The sequence below is a fragment of the Marmota monax genome, unplaced genomic scaffold (assembly GCF_021218885.2).
Source record: "Marmota monax isolate L192 unplaced genomic scaffold, Marmota_monax_Labrador192_F-V1.1 WCK01_AAM20220418_F8-fsc00014, whole genome shotgun sequence".
NCBI lineage: Eukaryota > Metazoa > Chordata > Mammalia > Rodentia > Sciuridae > Marmota > Marmota monax.
The window spans coordinates 12,031,501-12,052,554 of record NW_026695222.1 but is presented as its reverse complement, the minus strand read 5'-3'; the positions used below and the strand labels follow the sequence as shown (position 1 = coordinate 12,052,554).

Here is a 21,054-nt window from a genome sequence, read left to right as displayed (position 1 = left end):
CCCCCTCCTGGACTATGGGGCAGGGGACCAACCTCTCCTCCTGCTCCTTGTCCCTGCCCCCTGGCCGCCCCAGCCGTGGCAGCTCTGGCCTAGAGCACCTCAGGGCTGTCCAGGGAGCGGGGACAGGCCCTCCCCGCCAGGCGGGCTCATCGTGTGACGGCCGGGAAGGTACTGAATGGGCACTCTGACCTGCCGGATGACACCTGTGGACCCGCCCTGTGCCCACAAGGATGAGGGGGACTTAGCAGAGATGCAGAAGGGGTGAGGCCAGTCCTGGGGCAGCGGCACTACCCCTGGGCCGTTTCCTGTCCCAGTCAAGGGACACTGAAGGAGGCAGCTGGGGTTGACCCAAGCTGCAGGTTCCCAGCCCAGATGGGCGAGGGCAGGGGGCACGGAGAGGGCACCCGAACGCGTGGGCCTGGCCCCTTCTGTTGTTCTCTGGTGACGGGGCCCGGGTTGGGAGGCCACGGGAGTACCCGGGAGGTAGGTGACAGCCGTCTCTGTTCCCATCCCTGCTCCTGCTCCCCAACACACAGGGTGCCATGGCCAGGACGAGTGTCCCCCAGAGGTCCCTGTGCTGAAGGCTCTGTCCCTCCCGGGAGGTGGGGCCTGGGAGGGCTGTAGGGGGGTGGGGGGAATTCCCTTAAAGGGGGACATGGGACTCTGACCTCTCTTTCTCCCTCTTTTGCTTCCCACATTGCCACCCAGCACACAAAGCAAGAGGGTCACCCAGTTTGGAGTGGAACTTCCAGATTTTAAGCGCAATAAAACATTTCTCTTTTCAGTTAATTACCTCCCGTATTTCATTCTAGTGGCAAAAGCTGCCTAGCACCAGGGAGGAAGGAGCCTGGGAGGAGGAGGGATGGAGTGAGGGTGAGGCCCAGCTCCCCACAGGGCAGCCAAGTTAGTGCTGGGAAGAAGAGAGAGCTTTGGATCAGACCTATATTTTAAAATTTTAGCACTGGATTGGGCTACTTGATGCCTCAAAGTTACCAAAAAGCTCTGAGGTCTGGCCAAAGTGATTAAAGATTGGGTTTTAGAAATAAGAATTGGAGAAGAAAAAAAGCACACGCAGTGTTTATAACTTCCTGATCATTAAGCCAGTCACCCACAAAGCAAGCCAAGGGTAGCTGTCCTTAATATACAAAGAGCTCCTATAAATCAATAAGAAAAAGAGGGTGGGAATGGACAAAGATATTACCAGTATTTCAAAGAAGAAAGATAAATCAGCCAGTAACCACATGAGAAGCTGCTCCACATCACTAGTTTTCCAAACTGAAGATGAAAACAAGAATGAAATATTATTATGGCCCACAAGATAGGCAGGATCCAAAAGGTCTCCCATTTGGACAAGGGAGTTTGGGCAGTGTCTGTTCACTAGAACACACAGGGTAGTAATGGCACTTTATAGATGGTGCCCTGAAGCTCAGAGAGGGGCAGGAACGTGTTCAGAGCCACACAGTGAGGGCAGGGACTCAGGTCTCTGAATGGGTGTGTTTGGCTTCTCTCTCTCTCTAGCTGTTCCTTCCTGCCTGGGACTGTACCCAGCTTGGCCTCTCCTCTGACTGGGGAGACCAGGTCTGCCCTTCCCATTGTTGCTCCCTGCTCTGGGGTTGAGGATGGCTGGGGTCTCTCCTTCTGCCACTCCGTCCCCCAGAGAGAGTGAGGCAGTGAGGCAGAGGGAGAAGGGGGAATCCAAGGTCTGGGACCAGATAAACCTGCTCTCCATCCCAGCCCACACCTGACACCCTGGGACAGTCACCTAACCTCAGCTTGCTCATATGGAAACGGAGACAATCGCCCACCCTGGAAGACTGTTCTTTCCACAAATACTTATGGGGGGCTCACAACGGTCATCCTTCCTATCCATGGGTCTCATGTCAAAAATACTTTGGAAAAAAAAGCCTTGCTGGGTGAGGAGGCATACGCTTGTAATCCCACTGACTAGGGAGGCTGAGGCAGGAGGATCACAATTTCGAAACCAGCCTCAGTAACTTAGTGAGGCCCTGTAGCAAAACAAAACAAAACAAACAAACAAACAAAAAAACCAGACCTAGAGCTGTGGTTTGGTGGTGGGCTGCCCCTGGGTTCAAACCCCTGTACCACAAACAACAACAAAAATAAAATCAAAAGTCGGGACTGAATATGCACAGACTTTCTCACTGTCACCCCCGCCCACCCCCGCCACCCCCCAAATAACAGAACAGCTATTTGCACAGCATTTGCCTTGCAGTAGGTATCAGAACTAATCCGAAGGTGGCTTCAAGCGAAGGGGAGGATGTGCAGGGTTTTACAGATCTGATGCCACCTGTGAAAGGGACTGAGCATGTGGGATTGTGGTACCAATGGGGTGCTGGAGCCCGTCCCTGGGGACATCGAGGGGTGATCACTGTGGGCCAGGCTCCGCTCTAGGCACCAGAGAGACACCAGTGAACACGACAGCCCTAACCCTCAGGAAGTTTCCATCCCAGCAGGGACAGGGTCATTGCAGACAGTGACACGGAGCTGACCAGAGCAAACAAAGTGACAGGAGGGCCTGGGCCACCAGAAGTGCCTCTCTGAGATGTGCTCAGGGTGGAGGGACCAGGCACAAAGCTCCAAGGCGGGAGACAGCTCAGCCCAGAGAAGGCCCGAGACCCGGGGCGCAGGTGGACGGGTGGACGGCCGACCCCGTGGTGGCTCGGGAGCAGTCTGGGTGGTGCTGGAACTTCCTGGAAGCGGTCACCTTGAATGCTCCCTCTGGTGCTGAGGGGGATGGACCACAGGGTGGAGGCCCCAGGGACACTCAGAGTGAGGCTGATGGTGAGGGAAACAGGGTCCCAGGAAGGAGGACAGCCACACGTCACCCGTGGCTTACTGCAAGAACCGAAGGGCAGATGGCCTCGGCAGCGTCACACGGAGCAGGCACTGGGCAGATGTAACCTGTCCTTGTACTAAAGGGACCTGAGCCCGCGACTGTCCACCCCTCGCCTCCCCTCGCCTCTGTGAATCGCCTCGGCTTCTCCCTGTCGCGGTTCCTGCCATGCCTCCTTGACCCTTGACCCTCAGGTTCTGCTGGGGCCAGGCACTGGTCTGGGTTCCCTCTGGTGGTGGCTTTTAAGCAGCTTGCATACCTGCTGCCCCAGCCTAGGGTGACACTCGAGACCCTGTCTAGGTGGCTCCCTAAGTCACCTTCCAAGTTGAGAACAGGTGGTGACTCACAGTGACCTCTGGCCAGGCCAGGCCAGGCCCCCACAGTCCTGCAAGGGTGGGGCTTCAGTTAACCCCATTCTCATGAAGAACAACTGATGCTCAGAGAGGTCAAGGGGGTGGCTCCAGTATGCACAGCAAAGAGCTGTCGAGGGGCAAGCCAGGGCCTCAGTCCCCAACACTAGGCCGGGCCTGCTTGGTGGCCTGTCAGTCTCTCCGCTGACTCCTGCCTGGTAGGCTTTCAAAAGCTGGGAACTCTCTCAGGCCTGAGGCCCACCAGGGATGGACCCAAAATCGTCTGCAATGTAGTGATTTCTCCTCTCCAAGGGAACACATAGTTAGCAGATGGTGTCAGACTGAAGGAAGACATTGTCAGTGTCAAAATAAGGGGGGGTTGGGCATGTGAGTAATACTGTCCCTGGACAGGGGTCAGATGAGGTCACTCCAAGGGGACGGTGGCAAATGCTGCCTTCGCAGGTTCTTGACTTACACGAATTTCAGAATGTGTTGAAAGCAAGGCCCAAGAGGACTCCTCAAAGGACATCAAAGCAAAGGCACCCCCCTTCCCAAGGTAGGGTGCTGAGCCCCCACCACCTCAGCCTCTCAGAGAAGACAGGGATGCACCCAGGGTTGACTCTCTGACTATAGATAGGATTTTCTTGGAGAGGGGGGAGTGCAGATTCCCAGGTGAACCCATGTCAATCATTTGCTCTTTGGGGTTCAGAATGTTTCTTCCAGGTTAAGCCGTCAAACCATGAATCAGTTGTGTGCATATTGTGTAGGTGTTTGAATCTAGTGACATTTAAGTTGATTATGTCCTTGTTCTAATTAATTGATCTGGTTCAAGTATGGGCTAGAGGTCTCCTTCATCTAACTCAACAGACAACACGGAAGCGGGTCTCTCCCTCTCCCTGATGGCCACCTCGCCCAGTCCAGGGAAGCCTTATACAGCCACAGAGGCAGGGGGATTCCAAGTTCAAGGTCAGCCTCCCTGTCTTAGCTGGGACTGTAGCTCAGTGGCAAAGCACTTCTGGGTTCAGTCCCCAGTAGCCGTCCCTAAAAGGGCAAAATTAAAGTTAAATGAAGTTTAAAGAAAAACAAAAAATAAGCATTTTAAAATAAGAGGAATTAAAAATGAAATAAGGATAATTAAAAGAATGCTACAGTAAAATAGCAAAGTTAAGTGATCGAATACAGATCAAGCAATAAAAACCTAAAAACAATACGTAAAAATGAAATAAAAAAGGAATTCTGCAAAATACATTTAAATAAATTATTCTTAAAATTAATAGAAACTAAAACTTTAAAAATAACTTTAGCAGGTTTAAATAAAAGTTTTAAAATAAACGAAGTGAAATCTTAAGAGTAAAATAAGAAAACCCAGCTACTGGTAACAATTATAAAAATACAGAAAAATAAAATGAAAACCCAAAACAAGACCGAGGTCTTGGCCGGAGGACGCTGATAATGTGCTATGCATTAAGGAGCCTGATTGGCTCAGATGCCTGGGGTGGGCGGAGCCTGATGGACTCAGGAGCCTGGAGGTGATTGGTGGTTGAAAGGGGAGGAGGAAGGAAAGGCGTGTCCCAAATAAATCCGTCTGACTCGGTTTTCCAGCGCGCTGTGCGCAGCGGGCAGAAGTCAGGCCCCACCGTAGCCCCAGTCGCAAACAGCCATCATATCATTTATACGTTTTGTAATGTGTCAGCATCTCTCTCTCTCTCTCTCTCTCTCTCTCTCTCTCTCTCTCTCTCTCTCTCTCACACACACACACACACACACACACGTTGCACCATGTATCCTCCCTGTCATCCTTTAAGAGGAATTTAGGAACGAACAGAAGCTCAGAGATGGTGGGTCACTATGACACAGTTGCACCGCACTTAGGACCACACTTATCTTGGAGTCTAGGCTCCTTAAAATGACATTTTGACGAGTCTGGTCTGTTGAGGACCTTCAAACACAGCCAGGCCCATGTGTGACATCAGGCTTGCGCATTCTGCACACCAGAAAAATCAACCTCCTATGATGCATGACCATTACAGACCATGAATTAAGTACCCACTGTCTTCCAGACGGGTCACATGCATAGCCTTCATCCTCAGGACGACCATGGGAAGCAGATGCTGTTCTTGGCCCCATATCCTGATGGACAACACTGACATTCAAGAGGGAAATATTTTCACCCAAGCCCGGGCAGTAGCGGAGCTGGGAGCTGAGCCCAGGCCTGACAAATCCCAAACCCCAGCCTCCCCGCCTGGCACCAGGCACTCCCAATAGTCATGGCCGAATGCTTCGCTTCCTATGTCCTGGGAACACATGGTTCATGTCCCGTGTTGCACATCAGCAAACAGAGGCCCAGATGCGGAGATGACCTCTCCAGAGCCACTCAGCTAGTGAGTGGCAGAGTCCCCCAGTGCCCGTCTGGACGTGCTGAGACAGCTGTGCCCACTCCCTACAACAGAGCTGGCTCTGAAGAGCCACTGTGACATTTCTCTTCATGTCCCCACCCTGGTGGATGTGGCTGTGCCATCAGGCTCCAGGGAAAGTGGAGTCCTCTGGTGAAAGGAAGCGTTTTCCCCGTGTGGTCTGGGTCCCCTGGCTCCGGGTGCCTTTCTTTTGAATCAGATTCCCCCAGCGGCAGCAGGCCATCAGAGCCTGGGGAACACAGAGCAGTGGCCCTAGGAGTTGCACAACCTCACTACAAGAAAGCATTCCAGGCAGATGCGGTGGTCCAGCCTGGGACAGCAGAGCCTGGGAAGAGCTAGCCTTGCTCATCCCAAGGCAGGAAGCGGACCTTTTCCTGTGGGATCTGGAGGAATCCCATGGGGAGGCTGGGGTGGGTGCGTCCTGGATGGTGTGGACTTACACAGGGCCAAGGAGATTCCAGCCCACGGAGATGTGGGGCCATCCTCAGGAGGGAGTCAGCACCCATCCCAACCTCTCCCCACCCGGGCTGTGTGACCTCCACAAGTTGATTCCCCTCTCTGAGCATGGACAGCCTCATCTGTAGAATAACAGGGAGAATAATAGGATCAAGCCACCTCGGGGGATATGATGTGATGTGGATGAACTGGGACAAGCCCAGACATAGTGGTTATGGACCCAAGAAGCTCTGCCTTCAATTATTGATTTAAGTTCTGGTTTTGCCAAATTCATTCTGTCAAGCATTTGAAATATGAAGTTGCTAACATTTGACTGTTTTCAACTTACAAACATGACAGTCTCATACACTTCAGTGAATAATCCTCTCCCTTAGTTTTTCCTTTTCTATAAAATGTGGATAATAATGGTCCCTCACTGGGTGGCAATGAGGGGCAAAGGCGGCCACCAGGCAATAAAGCTCAATAGTCAGGGCTGAGGCTCTGGGACCAGGCAGAATTGGACTAGGTAAAGTTACTTACCCTCTCTTTGCCCTGGTTTCCTCATCCGTAAAATAGGCATAATAATGCGCTCACCTCACAGGTTTATCAAGAGAATTTAATCAACTTGATACATAGAATGGACCTAGAACAGAGTCTGACATTGCCAAACAGAATAAAATAATACTGGTAAGACCTGTATACAAGCCCAACCATAAAAACCGAATCAAAACAGCCTTTTTACCCTTTTGATGCCAGAGAAAGTTAAGCAGAGTCAGTTTCTGCATCCAAGGTTTTGACCAACCTCCAGTTGCAGATATTAACAAAAAAAGGAAATTGGGTGTGTAATGAGCATGAACAGACATTTTTCTTGATATCATTCCCTAAACAATAGAGTGTAACAACTATTTATAGACATGTTACATTGCATCAGGTCTTATAATCATTCCAGAGAAGATTTAAAGTAGATGGGGAATGTACCCAGGTTATGTGCAATCACTCCACTATTTTATACCAGGGACTTGAGGTCCTCAGATCTGGCATCCGAAAGCCTCCTGTCCTTACTTGACCTTCAGAGCAATTGCACGAGGAGACCATTATTAGCCACATTTTTCAGAGGACAAAACAGAATTTCGGGAGAGGAGTGTGGGTTGAAGCACATGAAACTGCCATTTCTGTAGGTTGAAAAATGGGTAATTCCTCAAGGATACCGAGGGACAGCTTTTTAAAAATTTTTTTTAAAAACCATGTTTTTAAGAACACACATATGTGTAGGGCTGTCTTCTGTGTCCACGCAGAGTCCTCACCCTGTGCCGCTGCACCTACACTAGCTCCTGCCGATGACCTAGGACAGGTGCTGCGCTGGGGTCTCCAGCTGGACAGGGATGGGTCTTAGGGTCTCAATGGACCTATTCGGCCTCAACACCCCTCTAATCAATGATCCTACCCCACATGGAAGTCTTCAAACTATGAAGTGCTGTACAGAGGAGGGCTGGTTAATGGCAGCCCAGGTGGGCTTCTGGAGAAGTCCACAGTAGCCTTCATCTTCCGCAGGCAGGAGAAGGGCAGCTGCGGCCACCAGACGGGCCTGGGCAAGGACCAGGTGAAGGGACCAGGCCATGCCTGACGCACAATGGCTGTCCCACGGTGTGTGATGCAGGAGGACACTGAGGGCCCTGAGGGGTCCCTCCACCTTCCAGGGGCTAAAATATGCTGGAAGGACATGGCCACCAGATTCAGGGTGACAAGAAACAAACCGCCAAACTAAGGACCTGCAGCATCCCTGGGACAGACACCAAGGGCTCAACCCCCAGCTCCCTGCCTATCCCCTTGTAACCTGCTGGGCCTCAGTCTCCTCATCTGGAGTATGGGGAATCCTCCTGCCTTCCCAAGGCCCCGCATCTTGCATTCATGAGGACCTGCGCTGGTCACCTGGCTGGCCGTGGGGGAGTAGAAGCAGCAAGGGTGACTGAGTGGCGCCCACAATGGTGGACAATGGTGAGAACTAGAGTTTTGTGTTAGTTCACACACAGCACCTGGGGCAGACACAGTGCACACACACACAGCACCATTCACACACTCATTGGCATCCACAGATGTGTGCACACACAGCCACCTCACCCCGTCACACACACACACACATAGACACAGAAGCCAAAACACATTTCTCAAAATGATAATTGGCGTTCACGGTTGTGATGCATCCTGATATTTTCTGAAATGCAAGCTCATGGACCAAGGCCTATAGGCCAAATCTGGGAGGTTTTGCAAGCCCAGGAGTTGAGGCAGTGGGGTATGTGACACATCCTAAGGGACCCACAAAGCCCCAAATGTTTACTCCCTGGCCCTTAAAAAAAAAAAAAAACTTTGCTGACCTACTGTACCCTCTCCTCTCCTCTCCTACCCTAGTCTAGACTATTCTGTTCTGTTCTCTCTGTTCCGTTCCATTCCACTTTGCTCAGAAGTACTGGTTGCGACTAAGTTTATCTCCCTGACCCCTCGATGAGCTCAAACCTATTCGGATTAATGTGAACTTCGGTTTTTTCACCAGGCAGAAGATGGATGAATAAACTTTATCCAAGTGACACTTCAGCCAAGTGGTGTGTCCTCTTGGTGCCTCAGATTCCCCAGCTGAGCCTGGGACTGTGGCCAGCCTGCTTCTCTGGGCTATGTGGAGGAGAAACAGGGTCCTGCAGTGACGTTCTCAGTGACCCTGGAGCGCCATCTCTGCTGTCCTTTTCAGTGCCCCGCTCAGGGGAGGAGAGGCCCAATCAGTAGTTCTTCATGATGAAAGTGGCAGATAGATCCACTCAAGCCTCCTTGTCTGGACTCTGGCCCCATCTGCAACGGGACCTCCACTTCCTCCAGCCACAGGGTCTCTTGGGCTCTTCCTACGTGGCTAGACTCTCCCCTTGTCCTGCAGGAGTCCCCCCACCCCATTGCCACCTCTACCTGACTAAATCATGGTCCCTCCACTGTCAGAGTCACCCCCCTTGCAGCCACTCTGTGACTGCCAGCCAGGGACAGGAGTCATTTCTATTTCCAGGCACAAGCCATGGAGCCTCCCAAGCCCTGGATCCATGGCCCAGCTCAGCTGCTGTGAGCTCCAGGGCAGGCCAGGGCCCCTCTCTGAGCCTCTCTTACGTCTGTGACCAAGTGTGGATTCACACTCAAGGAGCTCAGGAGTTGGACAGCCTCCATCCCTGGGAGAGGAGGCGCGCTCCCCAGGGCTCAGCAGCAGGAGGTAGAAGCAGCACCCCCTTCGCTTGGCTTCAGAGGGAGGGGGAGCTGGACGCCTGTGTGGAGTATCTGCTTTCCAGCTCTCAACTGGACCTATTTATAAAGAAACCCTGCCCTCAGGGGACAGGACGACCTGCCCAGCCCTTTGCTGTCCAGGTGACCCCCTCCACTTGGCCCTGTAGCGACCTGCGTTTCCCTTCTTCTCGCTGCTGATGTGCACCTGGACCTGGCTGGGTCAGGGTGTCAGCATCCAGGGGACACACCTCGTTCTGTGCGAGTCATGGCCAGGCCTGAAGACCTGTCCCCAGTCCTGCCTTTAGACACCTGCTTGCCCAGGTGTCGGCCCCTGCTCTGTGCACAGCTGACAGTGGGGACCGTCTGACCCTGCACACAGGTTCTGCACTGTGCACAGAAGTGTCACCTGCTGTCCACCTCTCAGTCCTCCAGGGCTCGTGATTTCACGGTACATGAAAAAGAAGCTCAGAGAGAATGAAGGTTTGTGTGATGTCACAAAACGAGCCAGAGACACAGGTGACTTAACCCGTGTGAGACGCCCCTCCGCCAAGCCATGTGCATTCCACTCTGCTGTCAGATGGGAAGTGGCCGAATCCTTGTGAAGCCCCCCCCCCCCGTTGGGTGCCTTCTAGAACCTTCCCTCTGGGACGGTGCTAAATCTTCCCAACTGCCCAGAGGCAGGTACAGCGGCTCCCATTTCACAGATGGAGAGGTGTGTGGCCTCCCCAAGATCATAGGGCGAGGGCAGGAGGGGCTCAGGGTGTGAATCCTCATCTACCTGAATTCCAGGGCTCCTCCCTCTGCCCCTGGCTGCTTCCAGTCTAGAAGGATCTAAAAGTCGCCTGTGAACATGGGGACCTCTCGCCTGCAGGCCTGGGATGTTGGGGAAAGTTAGTCACAGTCTGGCTTCTCCTCATCACCTAAATTGAGCTCCAGATCTGTGGGGAGGGGATACAAACCAGAGCCCCTCACTTTGCCTGTCGCATGGCCAGGACACCCCGGCACGTTTCAAGAGAAACGTCCCCATCTGGTTCTTATTCATTTATACTTAATTAATCAAAATGTTTTGTAAGAGCCACTTGAGATCCAAGAACCTTTCTCAAGCCTTTTCTTTCATTCTTTTTTTGTCTTAGAAACAGAAAAATTGGGTTTCATCAAGGAACAGTGACGTGGGACCCAAGGAGGCTCGGGTCTGTGGGAGCCAGGCCCCAAGGGCGAAGGCTCAGACGGGGTGGCTGCGGGTCCTGCAAGCCCTTCCCCCGAAGAGAGTGGGGAAGCGAGGGCAGGGCTGTCCCTGTATCCTGGCAGCCTTCGGAGCAGGCCTGGGTGTGTTCACCTTGGCGTCCCCGAGTTCTCCAGCACAGGGCCTGGCACAGAGGCTGCCCTGTCACACTTGCTGAATGAACGAGTGAATGAATGACTATGTACACTCACTGGTTTAGACTCACCCACCATCTTCCTGATGAGTCAAATACTTTTAAAAATTATATTATGATTATTATTAATACTGGAGATTGAACCCAGGGGCGCTTAACCACTCAGCCACATCCCAGGGCTCTTTTACACTTTATTTAGAGTCAGGGTCTCACTGAGTTGCTTAGGGCCTCACAGTTGCTGAGGCTGGCTTTGAACTCGCAATCCTCCTGCCTCAGCCTCCCGAGTTGCTGGGATTACAGGTGTGTGCCACTGCACCCGGCCTTAAAATTATTTTTATTCCCATTTTAAAGATGAGTCTGGGAGGAGAAAGCTTTTTTTATAAAAACAACAACAACAACAACAACATTTTTTTACAATTGAGAAAGTTCTTAGAGATCTCCTACAGGACCTTCAGGTGGGTAAACTGGGGTTCAGAGCAGCAAGGTGACCTCCCCATGGGTATGCAGCTGGGGACACGGGGATTTGAACCCAGGTTTCAGAGTCCATGGCTCTGAGTCACTGTCAAAGGCCATTCAAGAGGGATGCCACAGAAGCTCCCAAGTCTCCCCAGCTTGCCTGAGGCCACCCATCTCTTCACTCCCTGCCTGTCATCTCTGTGTATCCCCTGCTGTGCACCCCACCAGCTCTCCACAGCCCCCTCCTTCCTGCTGCATTCCAGGAGTTCCACAGCATGAGAAGCCCCCCAGGGCAAACAGTCTCCCCCTCTTCCCCAGCTCAGATCCAAGCTGGAGAGACAGAAAACACGCATCCCACCAGGTGTTGGGGAGCCTCGGGTCCCCTGCTTTATAAAACGAGATGACGCCTATGACACAGGATATAGTGGGGATTCCACGAAACAGAGCATGGAACACCCTCGGCACAGTGGCTGGCACTTGCCAGCTGATTCTCAGACAGGCACCCTGGGGCGCCAGGGCTCAGGTGTGACATTTGCTGCTCTGCTCTCCTCCGCTCTCCTCTGCTAATTGACTCTGCTGATTGTCACCCTGCAGGGGCAGCTTCACACCCACCTCCTCAAGATCTGACTGTAGTAGTGAGACATTTGGGATAAGACCCTGAGGTGACCCTGAACGTAGCCCCCCCACACACACACACATTTAGAATCTGAACCTTGGTCCTTCTTCTTAGTGGCCCTGGGAGGAAGGATGGAAAGACTGAGGCTCTTGGAGGCACTGAATTCCTTCCAGGTCAATCCCAGAATAAGTGAACTTGAACTCAGGTCTCACATCTGGCTCAGCTCACCAGAGGAGGCCCACCCGGGATCACTGCCTTCTGGGAGGTGACCCCATGAGTCAGGGTGTGTGATGAGGCTGGGAGCGGGACATCTGGATTCTCAGACCAGAGCTCTAGATGTCACCTCCGGACTCGACGTGAATGCTTACGATGGCTTCTCGACCACTGTCTCCTAGCCCCTGATCCCCCAGGCTGGCTCAGAGTTGCTACGGTAGGGGAGGGGCAGGGGTGACAGGGAGCAAGCCCTGCTAGTCTCTCTCCTCCTTGGAGAGCCATCAGGTCCAGCTTGCTCAATGGCTCTCTTACCAGGTGCCTGGTGCCTCACTCTCCCCATCTGTCAGTTGGGTCTGACGTTTTCCTAGAGGAGTGACTAGCCCAGAAACCAGGCATCAGGCAGAGGCCCCAAGGGACATCCCCGATCGCCCCGCAGCGCCTGCCCTGTCGCACCTCATACCTTGCTTCTTCCTTCGGTTCAGGGCGAGCATGTCCACCGCGTGGGCGACGAGCAGCAGCAGGCAGAGTGGCGCCCGCATCTGTGCAGCCTGGTCCAGGCGGGCGCGGGGCTCCCCGGGCGACCCGACGGCCGGCGGTGGCGCTGGGGCTGCTCGGAGAGCGCGGGGCGCATCCGCTGGGCGCGGAGTCGCTCCCGCCGTCAGGGACCCGCTGTCCGCCCAGGGGCCGCCGCCAGGTCGAGGGAGGGCGTCGGCGCAGCGGGCACTGCCCCCGCGGGGAGGAGCCGGCCCGCGGGGGCGGCGCGATCGCCCGCGGGGCCGGGCGCAGGGGGGTCGCCTGGCGGGTCCCTGAGCCTGGTCTGTCCGGCAACCCATCGCAGCGCCGGGTCCCCGCCCTCCCTCCACCCCATGCCCCCGGCTGTCCTCCGCACGTGGACGCAGCCCCGCGATCAGGAGCCCCCGACACGTGCCATGCGCACAAGCACCCGCAGGTACAGACGCACAGACCCCAGAGTCCCTCGGCCGCATCTTGACCCGCTCTTCGCCTGTGGCCTTCCTTCCTTTCCTCTTTCTGCATCTGCCTCCTGCCCCGAGGGCCACCCCTTCGCGTCTTCTGTTTTGCGTCCTGAGCCCCAACTCGGCCCCTTTCCCCCGACTCGGTCTTCGTGACTTCACTCTCGCCAGTGTGCGCGTCCCTTTCCGCCTCAGTCTCCCTGCCTTCACCTGGCGGGGCCCCTGGCTCTGCCTGAGTCCCATCCCTCTCCACCTCCCTGCCTGTTGGGTGGCCGTCTGCGCGGCGCCTACTGCCCAGCTCTCTCTTTCTTTCAAGAGGGTCCTGAGCCCCTTCTGGCCACTGACCCTGAGTGTTTCCTGCTGCAGCTGCCGGGAGCCTCCGCTTTTTGACTCAAAAGTGTCCAGCACCTCATAAATTCGCTTGTGACAGGTCAGAGGACCTGCACTGTGTTTCCTCCAACCTTATCAACAGGACTGGGGGCAGCTGGTTCCATTTAACCTTTTTGGTGCCAAATTGCTCCTCCAACCCAACAGCTTCCTCCTGCCTCCAATTGTTCTTCTCACCAAAACAGAGAACAACATGCTAGCTATCATTTCCAAGGCCTGTGTGCTTGGTGTTAGGGGACACACTTTATAGATGGTTATTTTATACACAGATTGTTTCTGTCTTGATGAACTACTTTGTAGGGGAGGAAAGGGAAACTCAGAGAGGCCAAGTGACTTGCCTAAGACCATACAGCAGGTCAGCTGTCAACCTGGGTGCAGTTCTTGCCTCTCCTAGGCACTCTGAAGGCACAGTCCATCGGAAGAGTGAGAGCCTTGGAGGGCCAGAAGAACTCACTGTCTTGTTGCATAATCTACCTGTGTGGCTTTTTTTTTTTTTTTTAACCAGGGATTGAACTTAGGGGCACTTAACCACTGAGCCACATCCCCAGCCCTATTTTGTACTTATTTAGAGACAGGATCTCACTAAGTTGCTTAGTGCCTTGCAGTTGCATAGGCTGGCTTTGAACTTGCAATTCTCCTGTCTCAGCCTCCCAAGCCACTGGGATTACAGGTGTGCACCACCACACCCAGTTCTTGTGTAGCTTGATCCAAAAGAAAAGGAGAGTGTCTCTTCCAGTTATCCCAATGCAATGAGGGACACTTGAGAATGTCGGGGAGAGAGAAACACAGGGTGTGTGTGCTATGGCCCCAGCTGGGCCATCCTTCCTGTGGGGCACCACACACACTGGAGGACAACAGGGGTCATTGGATTCAAGCTGTTCCATTTCACAGATGGAGCCTCAGAGGCTTCAGGCCTGGGGGTGCCTCGGTTAGGTCAGAGCTGGGGTGGGAATCACGGTGTCCCAGTGTGCTGTCTACAATGGCCTGCAAGGCCACATGGTCTGCCATCTCTGACCCCAGTCTCCTTCCCACCTCACGCTTCTCCCCTTTCACGCCAAAGAGCCCCCTCCTTGCAGTATTTCAGGCCCCTCACCTTGAGCCTTCCACAGAATGGTGGCCTAAGTCCCTTCCCCACTTCCCAGGACTCACTCAGGCCCAGTCCTCTAATGCCCCTCCTTCCCTGGTTCTCAGGCCAGGCCTGGTACCTCCTCTGGGCTTCCACCATGCCTTCTGACAGTTCTAGTCACACCAGCTGGGAACTACGGCTGCATTTGTCCCTCCCTCTACACTGTCAACTCTTCCCAGCCAGAGACGAGGTCTCCCCCCCCAGCCCCAAGTCATTTCCGATCCAGGGGGGCAGCATCCACAGGAGCCAAGAGGGACAATGAGTCACGCAGAGACCAGGGCTACTCCAAGCCACACAGCTCTGCAGGATGAAGCCCTCTTCCCTTCTCCCAGTTCTCCTCCCCACCCCAGGCCTTCAGCTCCAGCTACCTGGGCCTCCTCTTATTCCCCAGACCCCTGTTACGTGTGCACAGGGGTTTTCTGTTCTCTCATCCTGGGAAACCCTTCCCCAGGTGCCCTCAAGGCTTGGTCTAGGTCAGTGCTGCTTCTTCGGGGACACCTCCTCTCATGGCACCAGGAAAAACAGCACACAGTTTCCCTTAACACCTTCTCTCGCTTTAGTCTCCACTCTGCTGAGTGCTGCTGGCCTACTTGTGTGGGGAACGGGCTTGTGGGTGGTTTCCACGAGACAGGAACCTTCTGTTTGATCCCCGTATGCCTGATCCATGAGGAATTAATAAATATTGGTGTATTGAATAAAAGAATAGATGAATGGATGAATGAGAACACACGCATCCCTGATTTATTAGGGGACGTCAGGTCCGTTTCCCTTTTAGTTCAATGGCACAGATGGGATTTTGTTACACCTCTTCCAGTCTTTCCAAAATCTGATTTCTAGGGTTCTAAGGCCTGGGGTTCAAGCCCCTCCCTACGATGCTCAGAGGCGCTGGAATTCTCTGGAGCTACCATGAGCTATTTGGATTTCTCAGCTGCCCTCTGGGAGGGGACCCAGCCCATCAAAACTGAGGAGAGTGGGAAGCTGACCCAGTCTCCTCCCTGCCTCACCCTTCTCCCTTTTCACCCCAAATATTCCCCAATGACAGTCCCCAGGGAGGACACTGGGGCTTGTGATGCGGATGGCATGCCCAGGAAGTGTGCATCCTTGGGATGTCAGTTATGGAGACACTAGACACTAGCAGCAGAGGAAGACAAGCTTGGCACGTGTTTCTAATAAGTCAGGCTTCTGTGGGATAACTGGGACTCGGGTTCCCTCCAGCTTGAGCTCCACCTCTTCAGTATAGGAGCCCCACCTCATCCACAGTGTCACTTTCCACAGTTTCAGATAACTGCAGTTGACAGCAGTTTGAAAATATTAAATGGAAAATTCCAGAAACAAACAATAGGTTTTAGATTGTGCACTGTTCTGAGCAGTGTGATGACATCTCACACAGCCTGTTCCATCCAGCCCTGGATGCACACCACCCTTTTGTCCAGCATGTCCACTCTGTATATGCTACCAGCCCGTTAATCACATAGTAGCTGACTAGGTTATCAGACTATTATCAACTATTATCATCTCTCAGTGCTTATGTTCAGGTAACCCTTAGTAACGGCCCCAAAGTGCAAGTGTAGTGATGTTGCCAAAAGAGAAGCTGTAAAGTACTTCCTTTAAAAAGAAAAGGTGGAAGTACGGTGAGAAATTTTCAGAGAGATCATATTCACATAACTTTTATTATAGTATTTGTTATAATCATTCTATTTTTACTAGTTATTGTTAATCTCCTACTGTGCCTAACTTATAAATTCAACTTTACCATGGGTATGTATATATAGGAAAAAAATATTATAAAAAGAGTTCAGCACATCTGCAGTTTTCTATGTGGTTTAAATCTCACTGAGAAGGGGTAGGTCTTGTGGAAGGAATAGAGCTGGTCTACCCACATCCTATTGGCTAGAACTCAGTCACATGACCACGTGAACCCGCAAGGGCAGCTGGGAAATGTAGTCTAGATGTGTGCTGGACTATACCCCAGAGGAAAAGCAAATGAGTCTGGTGAACATCTGGCTCATTGGTCACATTGGGCCTTCATTTCTTGTCCTAGTGATAACAGTTTCTCCTGCCTGTGTCTTCTGTGGCCCCCACAAGTTCTTTTCGCTAAGCAGCCTGAAAAACTGTATCTTCCACCTGGTGAAGACCAAGCTCTTCCCCAGAACGACCTGAGGGTCCTGCCAAAGTGACCTACTGTTCATATTTCCCAGGGAAGAGTGGTTTCCTGGGATGCAGAGTTCTCTCACGTAGAGTTTGTTATAAGCACCACCAAGTCAAGATGCCTAACTCCACCACCACCACAAGACTCCGGCACACAACTAGTTTATGGTTCTGCTCTCTCCTCTCCAGCCCTAACTCCCTAGCAACCACTCATCTGTTCTCCATCTCTGTAATTATGTTGTACACAAGTTTTTGTTTTATAATGGAATCATGCAGTATGTATCCTTTTGAGATTGGCTTTCTTAACTCAGCATAATTTCCTTGAGAGCCATTCCATTTTTTGCATGTATTTGCAGTTAGTTGCTTTTTTGTGCTGAGTCATCTTCCAGGGTATGGATACATTATATCTGTGTAGCCATTCCTCCAATGAGGGGCACTGGGTAATTTCCAATATTTGGCTATTAAGAATAAAGTGGGCTTGTGCTTACTTCAACATTTACTAAAAAAAAAAAAAAAAAAAAAAAAAAAGGATAAAGCTACCTTAAATACTTGTGTATAAATTTCTGTATGTTCTCTTTGATGAAGGGTGTATACATATTTTTTGCACATTTTAAGATTTTTTTATTGATTTAAAAAAATAAATGACAGCAAAATGCATTACAATTCTCATTACATATATACAGCACAATTTTTCATATTTCTGGTTGTATATAAAGTATTTTGACACCCATTTGTGTCTAAGAATTTTTTTTTGGTATTTTTTTATAGAAAATGTAGATTTATTTGTTATGTTATTACAAAGACAAAACAATTATCATTAGAAGTACTTGGAGGATTTTCATTTCAGTTCACTGTTCTGTTACAGAAAACTAACCTAAGAGGGTGGAAATTAAATGATATAACCTAAGAGGCTATACAGGGTAGACTGGTAAAAGAGGGCAGAAGGAGCAGAAGGTAGCTAGAAACACTCTTGTCAGTGGCAGGATCTGTAGCTAGGATATTTCCCAAGAGGCTACTACAGAGGCCTGAATTAATTAATTTGGCCCCCAAATCAGTAAAAGACTCTTGACTCTGTGGAGAATAACAAAGGCTGATCCCTCTGAGATATTTGCCTTTTCTTCCCACACTCCAAGCTCCTGAGCATGTTTACCACAGGCCTGCTACTATACAGATGATTCATACAGCAAAGGCAGGAATTATAGGCTTACTCATAGGGTACCTAGCACAAAGTTTTGGGGTAAATGATAAACTACAAGTACCCCCTTGGATGAATTAATTCACCTTTGTTAATAAAGTTCGTGGTTCCTTCTGCTGGTGACAACTTGCTGTCTCAGTATAGTCTGTCTTGAGAAAGAACTGATTTAAATGTTGAGTTTTGGAGAAGGAAAGAGTTTCATTAACCCCACTCCAAAGTGGAAGAGGCACCAGGTTCTCTCCTAGTTATAAGCAGAACTTTTAAGCAGCATAAATCATTTTCAGTGATCAACATTCGCATCCTCAAACTGTCCAGCAACTGTTGGTGTGGTGTCTACCTCCATGCCATCTTCATAATCTCTTATTGAATCTTCTGTGGGGATCCCAGCCATGTTATAATGGCTGCTCACAGACTGAGAAAGCATTCCTTCTAATCTCTCCAGTGTAGCTTGCCCTTCTGCTGTTAAATGGGATAATCCTTCTTCATAGGTATAAAATGTAGGAATATCCCCCTGCCCTTGTTCATGTGCTTCCACATCATATTCTTCTCCATCATAATCATCTGAGTCTTCATCCTCAGGATCTGGATGCAAAGCCTAGCATTCACACATTGCAGTGAACATCACCTCCAATGCTGATTTATCACTAGGCACAAATCTAAATTCAGTAATAGGTTCAACATCATCATCACTATCTTCCTCCTCTTCATCAGCAAGAGATTCTTTTGATTTTTTTCTCCAAAATTGGCATTCACCATAACATACAAATGCCCTCGAGGATAAGCATTTAGGTCCCTGGACACCGCATGTAAACTAATGGTGGGGTATTCCAGTGAGAATCCTAATCCAGAAACATCTAACTAAGGCGGCTCTCCGTTATGTAAAGAGTGCCAATACCCAGGCCCTTTCCGTTCAGCACAGCCTCTGTATCTGGCTGCTGTTGCCGAAGCCCCTCATCCTGCCCCTGCGGCGGGAAACTCTTTAGGAAGCTCATTGTACCCGGGAGCATCGAAACAGGTTCTCAGAAAGCTAAGACACAGCAATACCCCTGGTGTTTTTGTTTATAGTTGGGCCTTAAGAGTTCCCTGCATATCCTAGAGAGAGAAACTTATGATTTGCAAATATTTTCTCCTGGTCTGTAATTTTCCTTTTCATCTTCTTAGTAGAGTCTTTCACAGAGCAAAGGTGTTTAATTTCTATGGGGCAGGGGCCCACTTTTTTTTTTCTTGAATTGGAACCCGGGTTTAGTGTCAAGTCCAAGAACATTTTCCACTCCTCCGTCTCAAAGATGTCCTCTCCTATTGCTTTCTAAAAAGCTACATAAGTTCACATTTAACTCTACTCTCCATTTCAAGTTAACTTTTATGTAAGGTGTGAAGTTTAGGTCCAGGTCCATATTTTTACCTGTGAATGTCCCTTTGCTCCAGTGGGATTCCATATAGAGGTTATCCTACATCCACTGAGTTGCTTTCACTCCTTTGTCAAAAATTAGTTGGGCCCATTTTTGTGGATTTATTTGGGGTTTATCTATTCTTTTCTGTGGATTGTATATCTTCCTGTCTGCCAGTACCACACTTTGTTTATTATTGTGACATATGAAATCTTGAAATTAATTTGGCCAATCCATCTCAATTAATTCTTAATGTCTTTTTCTAACTATCTTTTCTAGTTCCTTTGACTTCACATCTAAATTTTAGAATATCCTCATCTATATCTACAAAAAAATCTTGCTAGGAGTTTGGTTAGAACTGCATTAAACAAGTATATAAATTTGGAGAAAATTGACATTTTACTATATTCAGCCTTCTAATCCATGAACATGGTAAGTCTATTAATTTTTTTTTGGGGGGGGGGGTACCAGGGAGTGAACCCAACCACTGAACAACATCCCCATCCCTTTTTAGATTTTATTTTTGAGATAGGGTCTCAAGTTGTTTAGGGCCTCACTAAATTGCTGAGGCTAGCTTTGAACTTGTAATCCTCCTGCCTCAGCCTCCCAAGACACTGGGATTACAGGCGTGCACCACCATGCAGGGCTCTCTGCTCAGATCTTTATTATTTTTAACATCAGTGTTTTAACATTTGCAGCATAGAAGTTTTCTACATGTACTATTATATTTATGCCTAAGTATATTCTTTCTTTTTTTAGTAACTGTAAATGCTACTTTGAATTTTGCTGTCCACACATTCACTGCTGGTATACAGAAATACAGTAGAGTTTTGTGGGTTGATCTTGTATCCTGTCAACTTGCTGAATCCACTCATTAGTTTTAGGAGTATTTTCATAGATTTTTTTGGGTGTTTCTACATAGACAATGATGTCACCTGCAAATAGGGACAATTTTCTTTCTTTCTGATCTTTGTGCCTTTATTCTTTTTTCTGCCTTATGGAACTCACTAGAACTGGCCGAATAAGAGTGATAAGAGCAGATGCCCTCGCCTTGTGACACGTGTTCAGTCCTCAGCCTCAGCATGCAGTTAGCTGGCAGGTTTCTGTGGATGCTCTTAATCAAGTTGAGGAAGTTCCTATTGCTATTTTTTTCTGAGAGTTTTTTTTCATGCCTGGATGTTACGTTCTGCCAGACTTTCCCTGTATGTTGACAGAATCGTTTCATTTCTCTCCTTTTGCCCGTGGATGTGGAGCATTACGTTGATTGCTTTTCAAATACCGACTCAGTCTTCTCGTTGTGCAATGAACTTCATGTAGCCATTGGGTTTGATTCTTTTTGTCATTTATTTAATTGTGTCAGTTCATATTGTGCTAGGGACTTTCGGGAATATTTCCACCAATGATATTGGTCTGTATTTCTTTTGTTGTTTTTCTCTCTTTGTCTGATTTTTTTTTTTTTTGGTATTAGTATAATATTTGCCCCATAGCACCAGAAGAACGAACCAGACCAGAACAGACAACTGACCGGTCATTGCAAGGACAGCCACAAGAGCAGATGGGAACCTACATGCTACACCTGAACGGCAAGATGCCTGTTCAAGGAAGAGATGTGAGAAAATCTAAAGTGTCCTAACATAAAAGCCAAAGTGTCCAGTATAGAATAGGAAATTACCCCCCACAACAAGAATTGGGATAACAATTTTTAGTGAGAAAATGCAATGAATGGATGCCAATATTAAGATATCAATTGGATTACACAAAGGAGAATAAAGGGATGGGAATAGGAAAGAAAGTAGAATGAATCGGACGCATCTTCTCTAGGTTTACATGCGATTACACGAGAGTGTAACTCCACATCATGTACGACCACAAG

The 21,054-nt window shown here is 50.1% G+C and overlaps 1 protein-coding gene and 1 pseudogene across 1 annotated transcript in view; both read right to left on the bottom strand.

Annotated features, from left to right (window-relative positions):
* The window catches only part of Rspo4 (R-spondin 4), a 32,207-nt gene extending 19,702 nt beyond the window's left edge, over window positions 1–12,505 (bottom strand). The window contains exon 1 of the mRNA XM_046432998.1: window positions 12,427–12,505. Within this exon, the coding sequence (XP_046288954.1) occupies window positions 12,427–12,505 (79 nt within the window). The remainder of the gene's footprint in view (window positions 1–12,426) is intronic.
* Window positions 12,506–18,002: 5,497 nt separating this feature from the next.
* On the bottom strand, window positions 18,003–18,833 carry LOC131423771 (methylosome subunit pICln-like; annotated as a pseudogene).
* Window positions 18,834–21,054: the final 2,221 nt, after the last annotated feature.